Source organism: Sus scrofa, chromosome 4 (assembly GCF_054392235.1).
Source record: "Sus scrofa isolate SSC_HxYL_T2T_F1_AM1 chromosome 4, Sscrofa_HxYL_maternal_Yorkshire_Landrace_v2.0, whole genome shotgun sequence".
NCBI lineage: Eukaryota > Metazoa > Chordata > Mammalia > Artiodactyla > Suidae > Sus > Sus scrofa.
The window spans coordinates 72622707-72643235 of NC_139386.1; the positions used below are offsets into that span (position 1 = coordinate 72622707).

General features: G+C 41.6%; 2 protein-coding genes and 1 long non-coding RNA gene across 4 annotated transcripts in view; 1 reads left to right on the forward strand and 2 right to left on the reverse strand.

Annotated features, from left to right (window-relative positions):
• The window catches only part of LOC106510064 (uncharacterized), a 119009-nt gene extending 117294 nt beyond the window's left edge, over positions 1–1715 (forward strand). The window contains exons 5-6 of the long non-coding RNA XR_014843723.1: positions 682–814; positions 1654–1715. This is a non-coding gene — a long non-coding RNA (uncharacterized LOC106510064). The remainder of the gene's footprint in view (positions 1–681; positions 815–1653) is intronic.
• ADHFE1 (alcohol dehydrogenase iron containing 1) overlaps positions 1–3961 on the reverse strand; it is a 33389-nt gene extending 29428 nt beyond the window's left edge. For both annotated transcript variants that reach the window (XR_014843715.1, XM_003125603.5), the window contains exon 1: positions 3871–3961. Coding sequence is in view for 1 of the 2 variants with exons in the window: in XM_003125603.5 (XP_003125651.1) it covers positions 3871–3929 (59 nt within the window). In the remaining variant the exon portion in view is untranslated. The remainder of the gene's footprint in view (positions 1–3870) is intronic.
• Positions 3962–4342: 381 nt separating this feature from the next.
• On the reverse strand, positions 4343–6739 carry RRS1 (ribosome biogenesis regulator 1 homolog). The gene has a single exon (XM_003125604.5). The coding sequence runs from the start codon at positions 6629–6631 to the stop codon at positions 5534–5536; it is 1098 nt and encodes a 365-aa protein (XP_003125652.1). The 5' UTR covers positions 6632–6739; the 3' UTR covers positions 4343–5533.
• Between the last annotated feature and the right edge of the window lie 13790 nt (positions 6740–20529).

The following is a 20529-nucleotide window of genomic DNA, read 5'->3' on the forward strand; positions in this document are numbered from 1 at the left end:
CCTAGTTTCTTTTCATGTTCTTGACTCTAAATGCTGGAAGGTTCCAGCATTCAGCCTTTGCCTTCTCTTTTCTTTCCACATTTACATCCCAAGTGACCCTCCCCGGTCCCATGGCCTTGAATATCTTCTATGCTGATGGCTCCCACTTTATCCTTTCTGTTTAGACCTCCCTCCTGAACCCCAGAATCAGCTGCCTCAACATCTTCATGTGAATGCCTATTAACATCTAACATTTTCCCTGCCTAAGACTCAGTTCCTGATCTTTCCTCAAAGCCTCCTCTGGTTCCAGCTGATGAGAACGTCATCCTTGCAGTTGCTTAGGCCAGAAAAGCTTGGGGTCATCCTTGGCTGCCCCCCACCCCCCAGCTCCCAGTATCTCTGGCCTCCTTTCTTTCCTGCCCGCTCTGGTCGTCACCTTGTTTGGAGACCACGCCGGACACGCTCCACCTCCAGACACCTCCCCAGGGGAGCCACGTGCTTTGCACCCTCCTTTCACTGGTCTTTATTCAGCAAATGTGGCGTAGCTGAGCCCTTGGAAGACATTCTGAGCCTAATCCCTGGAACCTGTCACATTATATGGCAAAGGGGACTCTGCAGATGTGATTCAGAATCTTGAGATGGAGAGATTATCCGGCTTCTCTGAGTGGGCCCTAAACGTAACCATGTGATGTTCCTTAACAGAGAGCTGCAGAGGGAGAGATTTGACAGAGGAAGGCATTGTGGCCATGGAAGCAAGGTGGTGGCTCTCAAGATGGGGAAGGGGCCACCACCAAGGAATGCGAGCAGTGCGGCTCCAGAAGCTGTGAACAGAAAGGTACTGAACTCTGCCCTAGAGCCTCTGAGGGCAAGGTGGCTCTGCTCACACCTTGACTGTGGCTCAGGAAAACTGATTTTGGACTTCTGAGCTCCAGAACTGTAAGATAACAAATAAGCGTTGTTTTAAGCCACCAGGTTTGTGGGAATTTGTTATAGCGGCAACAGGAGGCTAGCAAGTGAGGTCTTCTCTGACTGGCTTCTCTGAAATCGCATGTCCTTCTCCACCCCCACCCCCACCCCAGCCCCCGGTTTGCTTTTTCTTTCTCTTTAATACCCATCACTATCTAATAGGCTCTAACTTTTAATTACTAGTTTACTGTCTGCCCCGCCTGCCTCTAGGATGTCAGGCGGCTTAGTTCCCTGCTGTATGGGGTGAGAGCATTGCAAAACTGGCCTGCTCCCACCTCTTTGGCCACATCTCCTTTCTTTTAAAGCTGCTTCCCTTCCCTCCAAAGTGCAAATCATTTGCAAATCCAAGTGCTTAAAGAGACCAGCAGGTAACCTAAGTAAGGCCAGAGCGCCTGGCTGTCCACTCAGCTGTGTCGGTGGACTGGGCAGTGGGCTGCCCTGTGGTGTCGGGGACATGGCTCTCCAGAAGCTGGAGTGCTGGCCCTGCCCAAAAGTGGTGGCCCTGCTTCCCCTCAGTCCTGCAGACCTTCCCCAGCCTAAACATAGGCCCAGTGAGGCCATTTCCCAATTTTCCAAGGTTTTTACCTGAAATCTCCCACTTTTTCTAAATGCATACCCTATTTATTTATTTTTTTAAACAACATATGCAGAACAAAGAACCACGCAGTACTGCTCCCCAGGACTTCATCCTCAGCCCTTTTCTTCCAGGTCTACAGTTTGCCAAGGCCTTTGCTTCTAAACTTGTGCTTTCAGCTGCCCTCTATGCACTGGTAAGTTTCCCACTCACTCCTGGAGCTCCAGAACAGGGTATTCAGTTACCTGCTGGGGGCCTTCACCTGGGTGTACCTGAGGCATGTCCAACTCAAAACAGTCATCACCTTCCCCCTAAAGCTTACAGTCTCTGTCTTGGTAAATGCCCCACTGTTTACCCAATGCCCCTGCCAGAAACCTCAACTTCTGTCTCACTAATCAGATACAAAATCCTGCTAACCAACAGCTTAATATTTCTTACGTCCACCACTTGTAGCAGCTGCCTCTCCTTGCTGCCTTTAGCTGGAGCCCTACAATTACCTTTCGTCTTTCCACTGCCACCAGAAAGCCCCAACTTAATTCTAATCACGCCGCACTCCTTTGCATGCAACTATCCCCAAAACGTGTTCTACGTGACACTGATTCTAAGGTATGTGAGTGGTGTTGCTTGATAAAAGTTCTGTGATGATGCAGATTTAGAACACAGAGTCTACATACAGCAAAACTGCCCCGCTCCCCTGCGCAGGAGTTCTCAGAGCTCTTCATGTGCTAACGTTTATCCTGACTCTCCATGGGGTAATGCAGCAGTTGGTTTCCCAAACTTATTTGGCCGTGGGATTCTTTTCCCATGGGGCATTTCAAAGTATGTGTTTCACAGTGAGAACTATTGCTTCAACAGCTTTCCATTGTCTATAGGACACAAAATTCCTTAGTACAGGACTGAGAAGATGAACGGTGAAGCCAGATTACCTGGGTCCAAATTATGTGTGCCATTTACTTAGTGTATGACACTGGGCAAATTATTTTTCTCCATGATATTACTTCATCTATACTATGAGGATAATAACACAGCATGGCATAGGGTTCTTGTAAGGATTAGTTATTATTAATAGTACATGTAAAGTGCCTAGCACCTGGTAAGTGCCCAGTAAACATTAGCTGTTTTCTTTTCTCTTCCTCCCTCCCCTCTTTCCCTTCCTTTCTGTGCTGGCAGCATTTGGAATTTCCTGGGCCAGGGACTGAATCCAAGCCACCCACAGCTGTGGCAATACCAGATCCTTTACCCTACTGCACCACATAGGATCAAACCCTGCAGTCAGACTTTTTTTTTTTTCTTTTTAGGGAGGGTTGCACCCTCGGCATATAGAAATTCCCAGGCTAGGGGTCAGATTGGACCTGGAGCTGCTGGCCTATGCCACAGCCACAGCAATGCAGGATCCCAGCCTCGTCTCCAACCTACACCACAGCTTTTGGCAAGGCCGGATTCTTAACCCACTGAGCAAGGCCAGGGATCAAACCCTTATTCTCTTGGATACTAGTTGGGCTCTTAACCTGCTGCACCACAACAGGAACTCCCTGCAGTCAGATTCTTAACTCACTGGAACTCCTAGCTATTTTCTAATTCATGGTCTTCCCACATCTGTCTTTTCTATCCTCACCTCCTCTTATAAAGGTAGTCCAGACTTTTAACTAGTTTTAGATCCTGGAACTAGGCTTTTGCCTCTGGTGCTGTTCTTCCCTTTGCCTGAAATTCTTCTTTCCTTCCCATCCTTTCCTCCTGTTTATCTCCACCTTTTTTTTCCCCTCATATTTTCCCAGACCGACTTGTGCATCTGCACATTCAACACATTTATCACGTGGCTACTAGTACCTGGCATTTTTGGAGAAGTCAGACGTATCATAATGTTTAACTCCTTGACTGCCTGCACATACCAAGGAGTCAAGCTCCTGGTTATTGCTCTGAACCTTTCCGTGGGGTCCTGCACAGAGTTTCACCCTGTTCCCTCATGCAATTTTCCCTGCCAGATTTTAAACTGCTGCAGTCTTTCGTTTTTTTATCTTCAGCTCCTAGAATAGTTTTTGGCACGATAACATACACCCAGTACGTATGTGTTGGTTGGACACATGCATTTGTCTTGGTCACTGTGCCAGGCTCTCCATTGCCCGCCCTGATCTGAGACCGGGTGCTCTCCTTTCTGGGGCTTACTTTCCCTAACGTAGAACTGGCAGAGTACAAGCGGCCTCACCGCGCAGCGCTGGCTGCTTGGCACAGGGACGGAGCTGTCTAGGCTGGCTCGCCGCGGGCGCGCACTGCGGCAACGCGATCCAAAGTTCCTGAAAATGACTGCGGGAAGAATGCGCTGTCCCCTGCCCGCCTGCCGACCCCGTACTCACGCTGCGCGCTGCAGTTGCCTCAGCAAGTGTGCTACCCGGGCGCGAGCGGCAGCGGCCATGGCTGCACCGTTTCCCTCCTCGGGGCCCCGCCCCCCACCGCCGGCCAATCCGTGCCGCTGGCTTCCCCTCCGCCCCCTCGGCCGCGCCCGCCCACCCGCTCCGCTGGGTCTCGCGCCCCCCACAGCAGCCCTCCGGCTCCAGGCCATTCTCCCACGAGGCGGAACTACGACTGCTCCAGCTGCAGGGTCTCACCCTCCGCCTTTGAAATTGCCATGCAGGTAACTGTTTAGGATACTTCCCCAAGTCTCTGTGTAAATCCTCTTTGTCACTAGTCGGAGACCTGGGAAATGTGGAGAAAGAGCATTCTTTTCCACTCTGACTCCTTTAAAATGCTATGTTGCCTTCTGCCCCCTGTCCTAGCAGAAACACTATCGATGGCACAGCTCTTTATCAGAAAGTTATCTTAAGACAGTAACAATTGAACATATTTTTATTAACCCATTATGAAATCTGAATTAATCCTTTCTTTCATAGCAATTTCTACAACTTTGTAAAAAGGGAACAACACTGAAAAAAAGACAAAACGAACTCCCAATTCTAATTTCCTATCAATTGTCAGACCAAAAACCAAGAGTAGAGTGGCTCCCTAGAGCTCTAACAGCAGAAAAAAGCCCCCTCCCCCCATTCTAGATTTACTGTTAATTTTCAGGAGATATTTAGGAAGGTGAGTTACTGAAATCAATTAAGGAAAGAAACCCAGGATAGCTGTAAACATTTCATCTCCTAATTAAACCAGCTCAAGTCAATGTGACAAATGAATCTAAAGATAATAATGTTCCAAGGTTTTTGTGGGTTTCTCTCTTCCCCAAACAGATCCCACTTGAAGCTTTAAAAGAACTGGAGACATAAATGTTGATAAAAATTTAAGTATAAAATTAGGATTAATTAAGATTGCATTATTTAGTGAAGCACAAATTTATCAGCTAGAGCAAATTAATGTTTTCAGTGTTCAAAGAGACACCAGTTGTACACTTTCAATAATATATCAGGTATCAAAAGGAGCATGAGTTTTCCTAATAAAGCGGTCTTGCTAACGTCATAAGTTAGCTGGTGGATATCTTCTAGAAAGTAAATGAAAATAATCTGTAACACGTATCCAGGTCACTGGCTTTACTTAAAACTTACAAAATTTGAAAGCAATATTAGATCCAGACATACCTTTATTAAATGGCCTTTACAACAGTTCTGAAAATGTAACCTTGTAATCTTTTTGTTCCCCCACTTTGATAAATACAGAAGCTTGTTATCAAAACAATGCTAAAAGTCTTTGAAATATGACCTCCCTCACACCACATACAAAGTTTACAAGGAAAAAAAAAGTCTGTTTAAAAACAGAACTCACTCCTAATTTCGACCAAATTCTTTCCCTAATTCGTATAGCCTTAAATACATCCTTTAATCTTCAGCCAAAGTTTTGGTTGTGGGAAATAACATTAATTTGTCCTGTGCAATATTTACATACTATTTTCAGAGGAGGGCAAGGCTGTCCCTTTAACTTCAAGCTCAGTGAAGGCAGGGGCCACATCTTTGGTGTCCCCCTACAGTGCCTAGATGTCAACATTAAGTACAGTTCTTGGTTTACAAACAAGTCCGAGGCTGAAATTTACTTCCTCCTCTTTCCTCCTTGGTGTTGCCCTCCTTTTCTCTTGCCACCCAAGCCCGGCGGCCCGGAATTCATCTTGCTTCCCACGCCCCCTTTCCTCTTCCCTCCCTGGCTGGGTGGGCCACCTTTCCTCTTACCCCCAGGACCCTGTCGGCCTCCCTTTCTTTTGCCCTTCTGGCTCATTTTCCTCCTCTTAGCCGCTTCTTCCTGGTCCTCCTCCCTCATCTGCTTATTGGTGGCTCTGGTCACGTCCAGCTGAGGCTTTTTGCTGTTCATTACTCGCAACATCTCCAACTGGCTCTTCTTCTCAGCTGCAAAGTCCCCAAAAAGGGGTTGAAACTTCCTTTTCTTGCCAGAGCCCCGGGGCGCCTTCTCCTTGGGCAGGCGCTCCTGGAAGCGCCCTACAGAGGCGGTGGAGACCTTGGCCACCTGCATGGCGCGGCCCAGCTCTTCCTTACTCTGATGTCCGGTAGGGTGCATGCCGGCCGCGCTGGGCAGCTGCATCTTGTGCGCGCGGGCCAGGTTACGCAGCCGGTTCAGCTCGTTCTTGGCTACCCGTTCCTTCTTGGCCTGAATACGCTTGGCGAACTGGTCCTCCATGGGGTCGGCATTGCTCGGCACCTCAATCAACCATTCCTTGGTATCATCGCGGGCCCGTTGGTAGCCCCAGCGGCGGCGCCACTGGCCGCTTACCTCGTCCCACACCAGGTTGGTCTTCTTCTTAGGACGGATGCCCTTGAGACGCGCAAACTGCTGCCAGCGTGTAAGAGGGCGCGGCCGGGGCACCGGCTTCTCGCGCGGCAGTCGAGTGGTGGGCTCCGGCAGCCGCGCCACCAGCGTCTCCTCCACGCGCTCGGTGGGCAGCTGCCAGAGCTGGTTGATGAGCAGCTGCGTGTTGTCCCGCGCCAGGGCTCGCAGCTCGGCCTCCTTCGTGGGTCCCGCATGCCGCAGCCCGGTCGGGGGGTTCCGGTCGGAGGCCAGCAGGTTACCCAGGTCGAACTCCAGCTCTAGTTCCTTGTGCACGGTGATGCGCTGCAGCTTTTCCGCCTCGTCCCGCTCCGCCTTTGCCAACAGCTCCTCCACGCTCTGGCCCTCCATGGCTCCGGCTGTTCCGGGGTAACAGTTCCAATCAATTCTCCAGTAGCGCCGGCAAAGGCCAAGGCAACACAGCCACGTGCAGTCGCCCAGACGCTCGTCCCGGAAGAGAAAGCTCCACTTCCGGAGCAGCCGGAAAAGGCTCACAACGCGGGCGACCCGAAGAAGGGCCGGCAGAGGGCGGTGTTGGAGAACAGATGGGGTTAGAGACGGCCCTTGGGCTCCAGCCCGGATGTAGGCGGAGCAGGAGCGAGGAACCCGCGCACTACGAAGTCCAAGGTTTGACTGGCACCGGGGCTTCCACTAGGCAGTGGCGTGAGGGAGGGAGGGGCAGTGAAAATTTTGGGGGCCCCAGAATAAGGGGGTCTCGGAGCGACTGTGTTACACTAAGTTAAGTCAGTTCTCAAGATACTTACTAAGTCAGTTCTTCTTGGGAACAGATAAATTATATTTCACCAGAGCCCATGGGGCCCTGGGTGTGGGCCGACAGAGGTCCTTCCCACGGATGTACTTAAAGCCAAGTGTAGACGAAGACTTGGTTTGCTTTGGAAGCCATAGGCAGCTCTGAGTGGGCACGGCCGTGACCCCATCCCAGCCGCCCGATGCCTGGTCTTCCCCGCCCCGGGCTACATCCTCTCACATCCTCTCCTGGCTAGTGGCTAAAGAGCGACTGGCTCTTCTGTTAGACCGCCTTGGTTACAATCTTGACTGCGCTGGTGTTTGAACTTCAACTGTTTAACTTATTTGGCCCTATTTTAAAACCCGTAAGATGAAAGTACTAATAGTACCTACCTCCTAGGGCCACTATAAAGATAAATGAGTTAATATGCCCCCAAGGGAGCTTACTCTAGGGTCTGGATATCAGTGCTCTGAAGGTGAGCTAAATACCAATTACTGTTTAATCTTCGTAATGGCTTGAGGAGCTGTGGCTGGAAGGGCAATCTTACACAGTGATTAAACACCAGGCTCTTGAATTAAACGACCTAGAATAAGATCCATGTTTATTGTACCTGCTTTGGACGGATTGTTTAATATAAGTCCTATAAGTTAATAAATATGAAGCATTAGTTACTGGCACATAGTAAGCATTCAGTAAGTGTTAGTTACTGTAATTCATCATATTCCACTGATGACAACAGAAGACTCAGAGAGGTAAAATGACGTCTAAGGTTTTACAACTAGGGAAGCTGGGAGCAGGATTTATTTTAACGCTGGCTTTAAGACTACATGAATATTCTCTGCAATGTTTTACAGGCTCTTGATACTTGAAAAGTGTGGTGTGGTGACCTGGGCCTTAGAAATGTAGACTCTTTGGCCTCACCCCAAATGTAAAGATTTAGAACCTTCATTTTTAACAAGATAGCTAGGTGATGAGTATGGTCAAGTTTGGGAGGCACTGCTGGTTGTGTGGTTTACAGGTTTTATTTTATCTTAATTGGATTACTGAAGAAGGGATTAGTTGGAGAATTAACCCATGAATATAGATATCGCTGTTTGGAATAGATTTAGTTGAGGGTGAGCTCAAGAGGGCTTTAGCTACAGCCCCATCTATCACATCTGCCCCCCTGAGTTTCGTCTCTTCTTGAGCTCACTGTTTTTCCTCAGTTCTGCTTTGTTTATTCACTCTTTAAACATTTAGTGAGCATGTTTTATGCCCCAGGAATTGGGTTATAATATTTTTTCTCTTTTCCAAAAGCATTTTCAAGATTTGCTGCGGTTTTTCTGAGCCTTTGTCTTAACATTCAACACCAACTCTTTTTTACCAATCACTCTTTGGGGCCAAAGCTAGGTCAAAGGTCATATTAGGTAACTGCCTTGAATATTAAAGCCTTGGGGATTTGCCATAGGAGAACATTAAGGACCTTGAAAGGGCTGCTCTGGGCTCGACTTAGCTTCTAATTCATTCATTCATTCATTCATTCATTTAACAAAAATTTGAATGACTATCATGTTCCAGACAATAGATACAAAGATTACTGAGACCTTATGGAACAGTGAGGAAGAAAGGAAGTTAAGAGAAATGTACAATATGACATGATTAAGCCTTAAATAGGAAGTACAATAATGTGGAATTCAGCTCCTCTGTCAATCTTCTGAGTTAGGAAAAAAAAGAGCAGGTATCAATAGGTGTTGAATGGTATGAATTCTCACTGGATGCAGTACTGTTTGGTTTGAATCATATAGATTAGCTCATAATTGAACTTTGTTTTATGCTCAAGTGTTTTTTTTTAAATAATCCAAGTCAATTTTAATTTCCTTGATAACCAGAGACTGATTTTTACTTACCTTTGCTGGGCCTACTGCTAGGTACATGCTAGGAGTTCAACACATGATTGCTTGAAAGGATAAGCCTAATAAGTAGACTTTTCTAAATTAAAAAGGGATTAATATTGGCTGTTATATTCGAGCAAAGCTAGTAAGACTGGGATTTGGGGCTTTAAAAAATACCTTAGGCATGTAGGTATGTGGTGGTATCCAGCTTGCACTTGTATCATCTTTATGTTAGGCAAGACTGTGCAGTGTTAAGAACAAGAAAGCCTACAGGGATGTGCAGATACACATGAATATACTAAAACGGTGTGTGTGTGTGTTTGTGTGTGTGTGTATACATAAAGGGTTGTACATACGGTCTTTTCCTTTTGTTTCCCTTTGTCTTTCCTCCCCGTGTCCCATAATGCAGATAGGTCACAAGTTTGGTCATCATACCCCACTCTTTTCTCTTCCTACCTGCTCTCTAAGTCATTTCATCCACTGTTTCTTTGTCAGCTGCCACTTCTGAGCAGAAGATTCCTAGAGGTACATCTTTCTCTCTGTCCTTTTCAGAACTCTAGACTCACATGTCCAACTACCTGCTGGGCTCCTTCACTATTACTATACTCTAAACTCAGTATGTCTAAGACTATGTAACACATCATCTTCCTGAAGATTTTCTTCTTCCATCATCCATCAAACTCCCTTCCTACAAATGTTTTTGGAAGGTTTTTCATGGCCAAAGCACTGTGCTGGGCGTTGTGAATATTAATGGCTAGGAAAAACAGGCTCATCGTTATAGTTCAGTCTTGAAACTATGAAGTCATCCTCGACTCTTCTCTTCCCATCTCTAAATCCAGTCAGTCTAAAAGTCCTATTAAATTTGCCTCTGTTCTATACCCTTCTCGTTTTCCCCCTAGACTGGGACACTTCTATCTGCTTCCCCAGATCTCTTCCCCACTTGCTCTCTGTCTCGGCTTCCAGCTGAGTGTGGCCAGCAGGAGGCAGTGACAGACGATCAGAGAGCGTGAAAAGAATAAGATGAGGGCACCTTTGTCCCCAGCCCTCTGCGGATTGCTGTGGGTTGGCTGGTTCCTCTGAAAGGCGGCGTTTCCAATCAGGCAGCTCTCTCTCTGCAGCCTCCGGCTCCTGCCTCATCTGGTTGCTTCCCGGGTTCTTGCAGGCCTAGGGGTGGTTAAGACTTTTGCTATTGTCATGCTAGTCTTTGTGAATTTACTTAAGCTGTGTCCACGTTATTGTAATATTCCCTTTGCTTTTGTTTCTTAAATTACCCAGCTTAACTGCTGCCTGTTTCCTCCCAGGACCTTGACTGACATCCAGGGACCCATCTCTGGAGCATCCTATCTGTGTCCTGCCTCAATTCTCTCTTTGGGAGTCTGGATGATTTATTTTTTACAGATCTGGCCAAATCACTCTTATCCTCAAAACCTCTCTCCTCTACGTAGCAAAATGACTTGTTCTTGGTCTTGGTTGTTCATGATATGGCCCCACACAACTCTTTTTACTCACCTGGCATGATAGTGCTCTTTATGCTTGTTTTCCAGATATTTCTTCTCCACTCCTGTTTCCATCTTAGCTATGTTCCAGAGTCTTAAGAACTTTCTTCAGGAAAGACAAAGAGAGGCAGGACAGAAAAAGCAAAAATTCTATTTTGTAGCAACGACTGAGAAACATTTCAATAATGAAAGTGAACCTAAAGGGAGATCCCACCCCCCCATACCAGGAGCAAAAAGGTTAAAGATGTAAAGTAGTACCTTTCAAGTTACCTCAAAACATAACTACTTTGATCAGTAAAACATTTTTGTAAGCAGTTTCTCTCTTCATTCTTTAGATACTGCATTAACTTAAATTTACTTTCTAAACATTTCTCAGTTGCCCCTTTTTGGTAGGAAAAATTGTTGGGGATGATTCAACCATTCTCTTTAATCCTGCTGTGAACACAGTTATTTTCTCTAGAAAATTCAATGTTCCAGTAATTTGATAAAATAGCAGAAAAGGGCCCTTAAACTGCTTGCATTATTTCTACATGGTTCATGGTTCTTTTTTTTTTTTTTTTTTTTTACTGATTTATAATTTAATTTGGGAGTACTTGAAGGGAAAATTCAATTTTGAAAATTTCTTAATCATAGACAAAAATCATGGGTTTAATCAGAAACCCATACACCAAATCTATTACTTTGTTTTAAAAAGGAAGAAGATATAGCATTAAGATTTTGTGTAGTTAGTCTAGAAGCAGATAGAGTGACTACCGATCATTCTCCATTTGCTTAGAAGGAACTTTGGATTTTAGGATAGTAAAAATGATGACTTATGTCATTTTAGAATTGACATAAGTTGTTTTGTTCTCTGTAAAATACACAATAGTTTCTGTTTCAGAAAACTGCACCACTGGCTGATGGTTTTCATTCATAAGACTTCATCACCAAATCCCAAGGGGCTGAGATTGATGTTAGGCTTTAGATTTTATTTCTATAGGGAGTTCAATGTAAAAATAAAAGATTGATGTTAAAAGGAAAACTGAAGTTCTAGAATTGTAGGGAAATTTGTACTTAAGGAATCCAATAACAGAAAATTTAGATCCATTTATTAAACAATCATTTCCTACTATATTTTAACTTATGAAAGTAAAATTGCAATGAGCAAGAAATCGTGTGGGTTTTTTAAAAATCAATAAAATCTGAACAAATTTTTTAAATGACTTGAGAATATATAGATATAGACATATAGATAATTTACTCAAGATTAGGGAACTGCCTCCTGAATTCCTTTTCCATAAGGAAAGCAACTATGTTGCCACACAGCCTTCAGTTTGTCTTTGCAGTCATAGACCATGTGCGAACATGTGTTAATCTGCCAATCAAGTTTTTCTTCTAAATTTCTCACGTGAGCAATATCAAGAATGCACAGGGAAGCTACTCCTATGCCAAATAAACTTTCATTCTTGGCTCTTCTTAACCAAAAGGTCTTTCTAAACATTATCAACCTGTTATTTTTAGAAGACATCTGTGTAAAATGAAAACAGAGAAACTAAAATCATGACCAAATACATGGTAAATTCTGTAGCCTACGCTTCTCTTTTTCTAGGTATTTTCACTTGCCAAAGGACGACAGCAAAGGAAAGAACCTCTCAGTGGCAGGAAGGTGTGTCACTTTATCCTTGTCAGCAGCGCAAGGGTGCACAGCAGTTCCCTGAGCTCCCTGAGCCCTGGTGACGCGGAAGATCCAGTCACTTGTGCCATGTGTAGTGTCCCCCAGGTCTAGGTAGGAGTTATTGTTTAGAATGTACAAGTAATGTTCCTGGCATTTTCCAGTATTTATTTCAATTGCCTCATTGTCCAAGAGAGTGTGAATTTCAGGTGGGGAAGCTGCCTTCTTATGGTGGGTCCCCGGTTCCCTTCTTTGGAAAGCCTCTGGATTTCAAAAGAGAGTTTAGATGTTAGTCTTCAGTTTGTTCATCTGGAAAATGAAGGGTTTTGACTAGGTGGCCGTTAAGACTCATCTCTATGATCCTTTTCTTTTGTTAAAAAGCTGTGCTCTTCAGATGCTCCAGTATTACTTTCTTATAATGTACTTTCTTTCCTGGTGGTTGATTAGAGTTTTTGACTGATGTATCCATTTTACAAACCTCCCCCTCTTCCTGAGTCATTTATCTCATTTCCTAGGCTGGTTGTATGACTCCACATAGTGAAACAGCTTCCTGTGTTCACAAGGAGACTGTGACTGCACAAGTGCTAATCAGTTTTTAATAACGTGGAGGATGATTGTTGTGTTTTCTAGGTTATTAGTGATGCTTTCCTTTTTTTTTTCTTTTCTTTTGCTTACCATTAAACTTCTTTGAGCATTAGAAGGTAGGGTAGAGAATCAGCAGAGTATAGTTTATTTTACTATTTTTTAGTTGTCTGGAAAAATGTCTTATAGGGAAGATAGAAGTTATATTTTAAAATATTTATAAGAATATTTATGAAGTCAGGTCTAGAAATGAAAGATTATGGTAGATTGGCTTTAGTTATATCTTTTCTGGCTTGAGATCTAGAACTGATGATGTTTTTTGATTATTACAATTATAGCAAAGTTTTAAAGAAAGCTTCAAAGTTAACTCCCTCAAATAATACAGTTGGAGCAGTTTTATGTTTTGTAGTTGGGTGTTGCTTCAGGAAAGCTAGTCAGAGAATTCAGTACAAGAAAAATAAAGTACAGGCGTACCTCAGAGAGATTTCGAGTTTGGAAATAAAGTCTCTGCAATAAAGTGACTATTGTAAGAAAGGAAGTCACATCAATTTTTGGTTTCACAGTGCATATGAAAGTTATATTTACTCAATACTGTAGTCTGTTAAGTGTGCAATGGCATTATGTCTAAAAAAACAAGGTGCATACCTTAATTAAAAACATTTTATTGCTAAAAAATGCTGTCATCTGACAATCCAAGGTTGCTGCAAACCTCCCAATTGGTTAAAAAAAAAACAACACCCAAAAAAACAAACCTGCAATATCTGTAAAGTGCAATAAAGCGAAGTGCAATAAAACAAGGTATTCCTATAGAATAAAATATAATAATATTGCTGGTATGATTAGCAATTACCCAGTGAGTCTTGGTGATTTCTCGCCTGATTATCTGGGGGCAAGTTCCCCACAGGATCATCATCCCATCTGAAAAATGGGCTAGCATTGTTTCTCAGTTTTAGAGTTGTATGAGTGGGAGATAAGTTATTCAAACACCCTTTACAAAGAACCCTTGAGTGGTAGTCAGGAGGCAGGTTCTGGCCCCCTCTCTGCTGCTCCTCACTGGTGGGTGGCTTTGGTTAAGTCACTTCACCTCTCTGTGTCACTTTCCTTCACTAGCTTCTCTCCATGCCTCTTTGAGCTCCACAGAGCCTTCTGCTTTTGTTAAGAAATCTCAAGAGAAAAGTGTGTGTGATGGGCAGACATTGGCTTGAAGACAGAAATTCTCAACTGGGTGAGCTTCAGAGGGACGAGAATCCCTGATGTTTTATGTAAACAAGTGATGTGCATTTTAATGCATAGAAGATCTTCTCCCCTGCCTGTCAGATTCTCCAAGGCCCTTCCCCACGTGGTTGAGAACTAGTGTACTCTAGAAGAGGGAGCTGAGAGAAGGTAGAGGGAGGAATTGGTGAAGGTTTTATGGAAGAAGAACTTGAATTTGTCATTGAGCCTGCACGGGGTTAGAATAGATGGGATGAGGAAGGGTGGTAGCAGTATGGATAAAGACATGTAGCCAGTGTTTATGAGGCAAATATGATGTCCCAGGCAATGATTATCTTGACAAATCTTCCAGGGGGTGTAGAAGCTATTACCAGTATCACCATTTTATAGATGAGAAGACTTACCCAAGGTCATGCAGTTAGTAAATGGTAGAACCAGGCTCTGAATTTTATAGTCTAATTTGAGCCCAGGCACATAAGCACTACCCCATAGTGCTTCCTCTCTCTGGTCTGTTGGCAGTTTGCCTAGGATAGATGATTTGTGTTGGGGACAAGTAAGAAATAAGCTTGGCTAGATAAGTAGAACAGAACCAAGCTTGGAGCACTTTTAGAATCAAGAGGAAGAGTTTGGATTTTTTTTTTTTTTTTCTTTTCAGCTGCCCCCATGGCACATGGCAGGGATTAAATCTGACCCAGAGCTGCAACCTGCGCCACAGCTGCAGCAATGCCAGATCTTTAATCCTCTGCGCCAGGCTGGGAATCAAATTGGCACCTCCACAGAGACAAGCGGGATTGTTAACCCACTGCACCGCAGCAGTAACTCCCTGGATTTTTTTTTTTTTTTTAGTTTTTTAAAAATTGAGATATAGTTGATGTATAATATTATATAAGTTACAGATGTGCAACATAATGATTGATAATTTGTAAACTTTATACTCCATTTATAGTTATTCTAAAATATTGGCTATCTTCCGTTGCACAATATATCCTTCTAGCTTATTTTATATGTAATAGTTTGTACCTCTTAATCCTTTAGCCCAATCTTGTTCCTCCCCCTGCTAGTAAGCACTATGTTTATGTGTCTGTTTCCTTTTTGTTATATTCACTAATTCATTTTATCTTTTGGATTCTACATATAAGTGATATCATACATTATTTGCCTGATTTATTTCACTTGGCATAATACCCTCCAAATCCATTCCGTGTTGTTGCAAATGTCAACATTTCATTCTTTTTAATGGCTGAGTAGTAGTCCAGTGTGTGTGTGTGTGTGTGTGTCACACCTTAATTCATTCACCTGTTGATGGACCCTCAGGTTACTTCCATATCTTGATAATTGCTTCTGTGAACATTGGGGTGCATGTATCTTTGCAAATCAATGTTTTCATTTGGTAGTTCTATTTTTACTTTTATGGTAGTTCTATTTTTAATTTTTCGAGAAATCACCATGCTGTTTTCCACAATGACTGTACCAATTTACATTCCCACCAGCAATGTATGAGATTTCCCTTTCCTCCACATCCTCACCAACATTGTTATTGGTGGTCTTTTTGATGATAGCCATTCTGACAGGTGTGAGGTGATATCTCACTGTGGTTTAATTTGCATTTCTCCAATGATTGATGATGTTGAGCATCTTTTCATGTGCCTGTTGGCTATCTGTATGTCTTCTTTGGACAACTATCTGTTCAGGTCTTCTGCCCATTTTTAAATTGAGTTTTTTGGTTTTTTGAATGTTGGCTTATGTGAGCTGTTTACATAGTTTGGTTATTAACCCCTTGTTGGTCATATTACTAGCAAATATTTTCTCCCATTCAATGGATTTTTTTTTCTTTTTTTTTTGTCATTGGTTTCCTTTGCTGTGCAAAGGCTTTTAAGTCTAATTAGGTCCCATTTGTTTATTATTTATTTATTTATCTTTTTAGGGCTGTACCCATGGCATATGGAAATTGGCAGGCTAGGCATCAAATTGGAGCTGTAGCTGCTGACCTACACCACAGCTCATGGCAACGCCAGATCCTTTAACCCACTGAACGAAGCCAGGGATTGAACACATGTCCTCATGGTTACTAGTTGGGTTTGTTACTGCTGAGCCACAATAGGAACTCCCCATTTGTTTATTTTTGCTTTTATCTCCTTTGCTTTGAAACAGATGCAAAAAAAAAAAAAAATACTGCTACAATTTATGTCAAAGAGTGTTTTGCCTATGTTTTCTTCTGTGAGCTTCACACTTTCTTGTCTTACATGTAGGTCTTTAATCCATTTCATGATTATTTTTATATATGGTGTAAGAAAATGTTCTGACTTTATTCTTTTACATTTAATTGTCCAGATTTCCCAGACCACTTATTGAATATAGTCTTTTCTTCTTTGTCATAGATTAATTAATCTTAAGTGTGTGGGTTTATTTCTGGGCTCTCTATTCTGCTCCATTGATCTCTGTTTATTTTTGTCTGGTACCACACTGTTTTGATTAAAGGAAGAATTTGAATTTGCTGCCAGAGGTAATAAGGAGCCATGGAAGATTTTAGACCAGTGAAGATGTAATCTAAATGCAATTTCTTAACTGTATTTTTAAATCTTCCATGGTCTAACTAATATTCTGTCTTCTTGATCTATCAGTTACTGAGAGGTCTGTTGAAATCTTCTACCTTTATTATAGATTTATCAATATGTAATTCTACCAAATTTCCATTCTTTATTTTGATGCTGTGTTATTAAAGAGCATAGACATTTAGAATTAAAATTCTCCTTGTAAATTTTTCTTTTTATCATTTTGTCACAACATAGTGATCATCTTTATCCTTAATAATGCTTTTGACAGGACTGTAGCTATGTTGCTATTTTTGGTTAGTATTTGTCTGATATATCTTTTTCCATTTTTAATTTCCAAACTCTGTATGTCCTTTTGTTTTAGATATGTCTCTTGTAAGCAGTATGTAGCTGGATTTTGTTACTGGTTCATTTTTAAAAATAAAATCTGATTTTAAAATCAAATATATGATTTTAATTGCTACATCTAGACTAATATATTATGATTACTACTGTATTTATTTATTTTTAATTTTTAAATTTTTTTTATTTTTTTGTCTTTTTGTCTTTCCTAGGGCTGCTCCCGCGACATATGGAGGTTCCCAGGCTAGGGGTCCAATTGGAGCTGCAGCTGCCGGCCTACACCAGAGCCACAGCAATGCGGGATCCGAGCCATATCTGCGACCTACACCACAGCTAACGGCAATGCCGGATCCTTAACCCACTGAGCAAGGCCAGAGATCGAACCTGCAACCTCATAGTTCCTAGTCAGATTCGTTAACCACTGCACCACAAGGGAAACTCCCCTTATATTTATTTTTTAATCTTATTTCATGCTTTCTATTTACATGGAATTTTCTATACTCATTTTTTCTGCTCCTGTATTGATTGATTAACTTGATTGAGCTTTTCTTTTCTTTTTTAAACATTGAGATGTAATTGACATATTACATTAGTTTTAGGTGTACAACATAATGATTTAATAGTTGTGTATATCATGAAATGATCATTACAATAAATCTAGTTAAAATTTGTCACCATGAGTAATTGCAGTTTTTTTCTTGTGATAAGAACTTTTAAATATAAAATACAATATTATTAACTATAGTCACCATGTTATACATTACATCTATAGGATTTATTTATTTTATAACTGGAAGTTTGTACTTTTGACCACCCTCACCCATTTACCACTGTCCCTCCTCCCCACCTCTGGCAATTAGCAGTTTGTTCTCTGTGTTTATGAGTTTGGGGGGGCGGATATTGCTTTTTTTAAAAAAAAGTCTCCATGTATAAGGAAGTCATATGGTATTTGTCTTCTTCTGTCTGACTTATTTTACTTAGCATAATGCCCTTAAGGTCTATCCATGTTGTTGCAAAGGGCAAAATGTCATTCTTTTTTGTGGCTTTATAATATTCCACTATGTATATATAAAACATTTACAAAATCCATTCATCCATTGATGGACACTTAGATTGTTTCCATATCTTAGCTGTTGTAAATAATGCTGCAGTGAACATGGAGGTGCAGATAATTTTTTTAAGTTAAGGTTTCATTTCCTTTGGATAAATATCCAGAAGTGGAATTGCTGAATAATATTGTAATTCTACCTTTAACATTTTGAGGAACCTTCATGCAGTTTTCCATAGAGGCTACGCCAATTTACATTCCCACCATAGTGTACAGGAGTTCTCTTTTCTCCACATCCTCATCAATACTTACTATTTCTTGTCTTTTTAATAATAGATGTTCTAACAGATGTGAGGTAATACCTAATTTCAGTTGGGATATGCATTTTTCTGAGGATTGTATGTATTCTTGTCTTATTCCTAGTTTTCACAGGAATCCTTTCATAATGTTTTATCATAAGAATGATGCTGTGTATAGGGTGAGGAAACTACTTAACTCCTAACTTGCAGGTATCTTTTCTAATGAGTTAGTGTTGAATATCATCAAAACTTTTCTATATCAAATTATCGTAAAGTTTCTTCTCTTTCAATATGTTAATATGGTAAATTATATTTATATTTCATACATTTCACATTCTGAAGTAAACTTGCTTGGTCATGATGAGTTATCTTTTTTTATACTGCTAGATTTGGTTGGCTAACATTTTTTAAAATTTCTGCATCTATGTTTATGCATAACAAGGCCTGTTACTTTTCCTCTTTGTAATATCCTTGTCTGATTTGGATATCAATGTTATAGTAACATCATTGGCTAAAATGGGAGTATTCTTCTTTTTCTCTTATCTGGTAGAGTTTGTATAAGATTGGAACATTTAATTACTCAAAAGTTTGATAGAATTCACCTATAAAATTAGCCATACTTTGTATTTTCTTTGTGAGGAGATTTTAAAAGTTCTAATTCCCTTTATGAGATGGAGTCATTTGACTTCTTCTCAGAACAGTTTTGGTAAGATACATATTTCTAGAAATTTATCTGTTTCTTCTAATTTTTCAAATTCATTGGCATAAAATTTTCATGTTAGTCTCTTAAAAGTTCTCCTGTTTATTTGAAATTATACCTGTCATTTCACTCCTAATATTATTTTGTCTAGTCTCTTTACTAGAGTATTTTCTATTTAATTTTTGGGGGGGGTTCTTTTTTTAGGGGTACATGGAACTTCCCAGGCTAGGGGTTGAATCAGAGCTGTAGACACCGGGCTACATCACAGCTACATCACACCAGATCCGAGCCACGTATGCCACCTGCACCACAGCTCACAACAATGCCGGATCCTTAATGCACTGAGCGAGGCCAAGGATTGAACCTGTGTCCTCATGGATACTAGTTAGATTCCTTTCTGCTGAGCCACAATGGGAGCTCCCTATTTAATTATTTTTTTGCACAGATCTATTTTTTGGCATGATTGATACTCTCTATTGAATCTTTATTTTCCATCTTATTAATTTCTGCTCTTTTATTCATTTTCCTTCAACTCAGGTATTTTTGTTCTTAAAAAAATAAATAAATAAAAACTTCTTGGGATTTTCCGTCATGGCACAGTGGTTAACGAATCTGACTAGGAACTGTGAGGTTGCAGGTTCAAACCCTGGCCTTGCTCAGTGGGTTAAGGATCCGGCGTTTCCGTGAGCTGTGGTGTAGGTCGAAGACGCGGCTCGCATCCCACGTTGCTGTGGCTCTGGCTTAGGCCGGTGGCTACAGCTCTGATTAGACCCCTAGCTTGGGAACCTCCATATGTCGAGGGAGCGGCTCTAGAAAGGCAAAAAAAAAAAAAAAAAAAAAACAAGAAAGAAAGAAAAAACAAACTTCTATAGTTCAATTTAAGTTCCTAATTTTCAGACTTTGTTTTTTGATGTATTTAAAGTATATTTGATGTATTTGAAGTATTTAAAGGTATCACTTTCCCTTCAAGTAATACTTGCACCACTTCTCATAAAATTTTTGGTACTTTGATTTTCACTCAATTCTCTGTATTTTGCTAGAATAAATATATTTTTCCTTTTAAATTTAACTTTTCTACATCTTCCTTAAGTATGTTTCTTGTGAGTAGTTATAGCTGAATTTTTAAAAATCCATCTGACAATCTCCATCAATTAATTGGGAAGCTTAATCCATTCAATAGATTTAGAATATATTCTAAATTCAGTGGAATTTCTAAATTCCATTGAATGTATTTGGATTTGTTTGATTGTCTTCATGCTTTTTATTTGTCCTATTTCCCTTTCTTATTTCTCTCTCTCTCTGAATGATAGTTTTTTTTTTTTTTTTTTTTTGGTCTTTTTGTCTTTTGTTGTTGTTGTTGCTATTTCTTGGGCCGCTCCCGCGGCATATGGAGGTTCCCAGGCTAGGGGTCGAATCGGAGCTGTAGCCACTGGCCTACGCCAGAGCCACAGCAACGCGGGATCCGAGCCGCGTCTGCAACGTACACCACAGCTCATGGCAACGCCGGATCGTTAACCCACAGAGCAAGGGCAGGGATCCACCCGCAACCTCATGGTTCCTAGTCGGATTCGTTAACCACTGCGCCACGACGGGAACTCCTGATAGTTTGTTTTTAATCCTTTAATTTCTTTTTCTATTTAGAAGTTAGACACTATTTTTCTTTCTTTTCAAAGTTGCACCTGGATTTTTTTCCATTTATATTTAACTTAAGTCTAAGGTAATCAATATCTTAACACTCCCTGTTGAAT

Excerpts from the sequence above, each read along its gene's own strand:
- RRS1 (XM_003125604.5), bottom strand. The coding sequence starts at position 6,631 with ATGGAGGGCCAGAGCGTGGAGGAGCTGTTGGCAAAGGCGGAGCGGGAC.